Genomic DNA, 5,612 nt, shown 5'->3' with positions numbered 1-5,612 from the left:
TACCATCTGCCATATAGATGTAGGTATATAGGCATCTGTGTATTTTCTGTAATGTTCATTGATGTTTCTTTGGGGTTATTTAAAAATGACTGCTTTTCTCTTCATTCAAGAATGTAGTTTGGTTTCATATAATAAAAGTCCTTCTAGATTGTGGCCCCAAACTATCTTATTTTGAAACCATCCACATAACTAATATATAAAATGTCCATGCAATGTTTCCAAATCGTATGACTCTAGTAACTCTTGTAACTCTTGTTCCACGTCAACACAAATGAGGGTCTGTTTATATTTTCAACCTCTGCTCATTTCAGTGGGATCAGTCCAAGAGAGTTTGTTATAAGTTTCTAATTGTTTAGTTTTTTTTTTAAGTCACAAATTCACTTAAGAGAGTACCACTGCTCTAAGTAGTCAACTTACTACCTGATTTTATAAAAGTAAGAGCAAAAGCAATTCTTTAAATTAGTGCAAAAACAATTAGGGTAATTTTCCACATACATTAGACCCTTAATTTCTATTAGACCCTCACTGTGGCTATTTGAAGCGTAACTTCAGGAGAAATGTAAAGTGGGATATGTGGCAGAATAATGTCTTCCACTGTACACACTTATATCCCAAAAGAATAGCACGATCACATCAACTAGATAAATATTCAAGAAAAGGGGAATCACATCACTAGATAAATATGCAGGAAAAAGGGAATCAGTCAGATTTTCTGGAAGTAGAAGAAAGTCAATTTAGATTCGTTATTTCAATTTAGATACTGTTATTTCTCCAAGTCTTACTATGATTATAAAGTACAAAACGATACAAGTTCAGATTTAAATACTGGTGTTTAATTATCTGATTTTATACAACATCTTAAGGAAAACTCATATGAAGATGAGGAGGAAGGTTTACAATTGACAGAAAACTTGAGGATTTGGGAAGATTCTTTCCTTCCAGTGTGAGTCGATCTCATTAGAATACTTTCCTTACTCACTTGCAGACTTTTTACTCATCCTAGTACTTGAATTTGCAGACAAAAGGTAACTTCAAATCACAGTTGTAATCTTTCCATTTCTGAAAACCTGGAGAGATAGAATAGCTTACATAAATATGACTGCAGGAATAAGTGAATCTCAAGTGAGCCATCCCAGATTCAGGCCTAAATTTAAACAAATATTGTAACTCCTAACACAGTAAATATGAGAAGTCCTATTCATGAATGGGTATTAAATGAATAAAAATGACTTGGAAGTTGTTTTGTTGTTTTTTTTCTTTTTGTGTCACACCAGGCAATGCACAGGAGCTACTACAGGCTCATCGACTCAGAAATTACTCCTGGAAATACTCAGGGAACCACATGGGATGCTGGGAATCAAACCCAGGTCGGCCGCATGCAAGGTAAATGCCCTACCTGCTGTTCTATCTCTCCAGCCCCTTGTTCTAATGTTTCTTACCTGAGCTTTTAGTCACACTGCCACAGAAACCAGAGTCTGGAATGGTGGGGGTGTTTGTCTCCCAGGAAAAGTACCTCATTGGATCTGTACTACTCCATTCCCATCCACATCCATTAGGCTGGCGGCCCTAGACATGGAAAATAAAGCTAGATGAGAAGAAGAGCTTTTATACTTTTTTGCATTGAAATAGAAAATAGCCTCCTAAGCATCAAAAATATGATGTGCTCTTCCAGACGCTTTTCTAGAGCTGATCTCTGGTAAGTTTTCCTAAACTTCTTTCAACTATTGCATTAAATCCCCAAACCAATGATCATGATGACTACTGGAAACTCAGAAAAACATGTTAATGGATAAATAATAATTGTTGGAGTATTTGTAATTACCCACTGAAACTCAAAAATAGTCTCTTATGCAGGAAAAAATGATTGTCTCTCTTAATTTGTAAGTTATTCAGCGCAATGCATATAAATATATATATATATATATATATATATATATATATATATAAAGCCATTGTATTGATTCACAAGTTCTGTTCTGTGAACTGCATAGAATTTTGATGAGCTGTAGGTAAGCAGTAGGTAAGACCTCCACATAACTCACCTCTTGAGTTGGACCCCAGGAATATTTCCCCTGCCCCTCAAATCTCTCTGAATGCATGGGTATGGGAGTATCTAGTAGACAGGCAGGGAATGTATAATGATTGACTAGACATGCAGTGTCCCAGCTGCAATGGTCCTTGTATGCAAACAGAAAAGAAAGATAAAATAGAACCTCGGTAGGATCATGAAGCCCAATCCAGACATCATAGTAGCTATCCAGAGTGCTGTTTATCAGGGAGCTCAGGAAGGATGCTTCAGACCCAGTGAGCACGGAGACAAGGTGTCCTGAGGGCTGCCTCTGGCAGGCTATCTGTTTAAGGAAGAAATGAAGAAATGAACATGATGTTCCATACCAAGAGGGGTGAAAGGATGTGTAAGTGGCAGGTATGTATGGAGAGGGAGAGGAACTCTAGGAAACAGATTCTTCTTTGTTAGGACCTAATAAACATTTCCTAAAACCCTTAGATGTTAATGTTTCCACTCACATTTGCATCCATCCAGGTTGATGGTGTGCTATATAAGGCATAGCAGTTAGAGGAATAAGACACAAAATCCTTCGGACAGAAACGCGGGGTAAAGACCTGCACCGTCTCCAAGTGCTCACCTAGAGTGACAAAATTAGGAAGAAATATGGAAGAAATAAAAACAAGAGATTGTTTTGGGGTGGGTGGGTCTCCTTGGGGAACATCAATGTTATTAGAACTTTGGTAAATTATAAGGGAATCTAGACAAATGACTAATTTTACTAGTCATTCTAATTATTTTTTCATCCTACCAAATGGACTTTCTATTTTCATTTATAATTTTTATTTTAGCTATTCCCAGCATTCAAGTGTCTATTTCTCCATTCTTGACCCTCTCGGGCAAATAGATGAACAACAAGAGAACAGTGACAGTGATTTACAGGTAGGACAGCATTTTCCTTCTTCCCAAAAAACCCTCTTTCTGTGGTAGAGAACTCTTACCTTGGAAATGAGTTTGGAGCGTCATACCAGAGGCAAGTATCCAGGACAAACTGGTGAGGAGTACAGAGTGCAGCATCCTATGACTTTAAGAGCAAATTGAAGATGATTAAATGAAACATGGACAGGTAAGGGAGGAACGAAACTCTGTTCTTCCTCTTGCCTTTTCCTTTCCCTAGTCCCTTCATGATAAATTGATACTGGTGACATCTATCCAATTTGCATCATGAAAAAAGTTGGAAAATCTGTGCATATAACTATTTATTATGCCATGCAGAGCTACATTTTGTAGGTTTCAGAGCTCTTAAATGTTCTCCAGTGATGGGACTCCTCCTTATACAGTTATGAATATGTGAGGTAAAAACCCTGTGATAGTGTTGTCTTCCAGCAAACAAAAAACTAACTTAAAGGATATTTAGTGGTTTGTCAGGCCAGAAAGGACTGGACTTTAATAATGTATCAAAGAGAGGGGCCTTGAAAAGCAGACATAAATGTAAACTCAGATTGATGGCATAGATAAGCTTGGTATTAATTCAAGAACATTTCTTCCATGGGAAATAGTTCTTATTGCCACATATTGAGAGAAGTTGTATGTTCCTGATTATTTTTTATGACTACTTAATCATAAAGCTGTTTAGAAGAGAGGGAACTCGAGGATGTTCCTCACATCAAGTATTATCAATCAGGGCTTGTGTGTGTTGGTTTTTTTGCCCTTAGATAATAAACTCTCAGTTCTCTGATTTCTGAGTTACTATCATGTTAGGCACTAGCCTCTAAAAATTTCACAGATCAGAGTGGAAGAACAGAGACCCCTCTCTGACAGGAAAATAGCAGTGTTATATCTTAAAACTATGATTCTGGTATAAGGCCTATGCAGCAACTTAAGAATGGATAGCTACAAATCTCAGCAAAATGTATTTAACAAATAATATCAAACCAAATAGGAATAAATAATATTTTTTTATAAATTATAGTACAAGAAAAAAATATCAAGAGAAAATGGTCAAATGTAGGGAACTAGGAAGCTTATATGATAGACTTTAATATATCAATTATAAGAATATCAAATACAATCATAAACAATAAACATGGTGATATTATATACAGGATAAAATAACTCTTCAAAAGCTTCAAATAGAAATAATGGATTTCAAAACTCAAAAATCGAGGAAGAATGAAATATCTAGGCTTGACAAGAATAAGAAAAAATGTTAGAGTTGAAGACATAAAATTATGGTATTTGGAAACTTTAAAACATAATGGTAAAAAAATGAAAAATTTCCTATGTACAATGTAAGAGACATAATATTACAATAGGTAGAATAATATTTTATATTATAGGGTGTCTAAGGAGAAAAAGAATATAGTAAGCACACTATATAAAGAAACAGTATCTGAGAACTCATAGGTGAAGAAATCAAAATAACATACAAATGTATGAGGCTCATTATATTAACAAAATACATACAAAAATATTACTAAAAGCTGAGGTGATAGTATAATGGATAGTGTTTTTGTGTTGCAAATGGCCAACTTCGGTTCCATGTCCTGACACCTCAAATGGTCCCTTGAGCCTGCCCAGAGTTGATCTCTGAACACAGAACCAGGAGTAAGCTCTGGACACCATCAGTTGTGACACCAACAAACAAACATACAAAAATTTCATACTATAATTGATTTAAAAATATACATACAAAGAGCTAATGACAGATAATTCAGATGGTATGGCACATGGCTCAAATATTATACTCTCATCTTCAGTCCAAGCTTCTTAAAGTTCCCTAAGTAACATATATATAGCTCTGGTGCTCCCATGCCTCACTGTTATTGATCAATTTATGATAGGACAAGAAATAAGGATTGTCCACCTACATCTGGACGGAGATTAGCTGGGAAATACTCCCAACCTACTCTAGTGCAGTCTCTATATTTTAAAATGTCTGTAAAGAGAAAACTTCAAACATAAAGGAAGAACTTATTACATACCAGGTAGCTCCTATACCACCGTTTGCTTACTTTTCAATAGAAACTATCCGGAACATTGCATTATGTCACAATATACTCAGTGTTCTAAATAACATAGAATTTTCAACTGAGAATCCTCTATTCTGTCATTTTGTCATTTATAATATGAATGAGTGTGAAGAGTTTTGTTATTTTGGGGTTACACCTGGCAGTGCTCAGGGCTTATTCCTGGATTTGTGCTCAGGAATCACTCTTGGCAGGCTTGGGGGACAATACGGGGTGTCGGGGATTAAATACTAATTGGCCACAAGCATGGCAAACACCTTACCTACTGTACTTTGACTCTGGCCCTATAGTTAGAAAGAGTTTTAATATAGAAATACACTTCTAAAACTTGAAGTAATTCAACACCTTAAAATAATCAGCAGATCTTTTTTGATCTCCAGGAATATCTTCTGAGCATCACCAGAAGTGATTCCTGAGCAAAGAGTTGGGAGTAAGCCCTGAAGTCAAGTGAATATGTCCCCTCTCCCACTCAAAAATATCCAGAATTACCCATCTCAACTATATTTCTTGAATGTTAAGCTCATAAATTACATAGTAATGGAAAGGATGGATAGAGAGGAGCTTTTCTGTTTCACAAT

General features: G+C 35.9%; 1 protein-coding gene across 1 annotated transcript; it reads right to left on the bottom strand.

The window, feature by feature from the left end:
• Positions 1 to 999: 999 nt before the first annotated feature.
• LOC130028233 (regenerating islet-derived protein 3-gamma-like) lies at positions 1,000 to 3,031 on the bottom strand. Its single transcript, XM_056118967.1, has 5 exons — positions 3,007 to 3,031; positions 2,527 to 2,645; positions 2,214 to 2,351; positions 1,440 to 1,566; positions 1,000 to 1,067 (listed from the first exon to the last, which is right to left on the bottom strand). The coding sequence occupies exons 1-5, from the start codon at positions 3,029 to 3,031 to the stop codon at positions 1,000 to 1,002; spliced, it is 477 nt and encodes a 158-aa protein (XP_055974942.1).
• Between the last annotated feature and the right edge of the window lie 2,581 nt (positions 3,032 to 5,612).

Source organism: Sorex fumeus, unplaced genomic scaffold (genome assembly GCF_029834395.1).
Source record: "Sorex fumeus unplaced genomic scaffold, SorFum_2.1 ptg000003l, whole genome shotgun sequence".
NCBI lineage: Eukaryota > Metazoa > Chordata > Mammalia > Eulipotyphla > Soricidae > Sorex > Sorex fumeus.
This window is presented reverse-complemented; position numbering and strand designations above follow the sequence as displayed.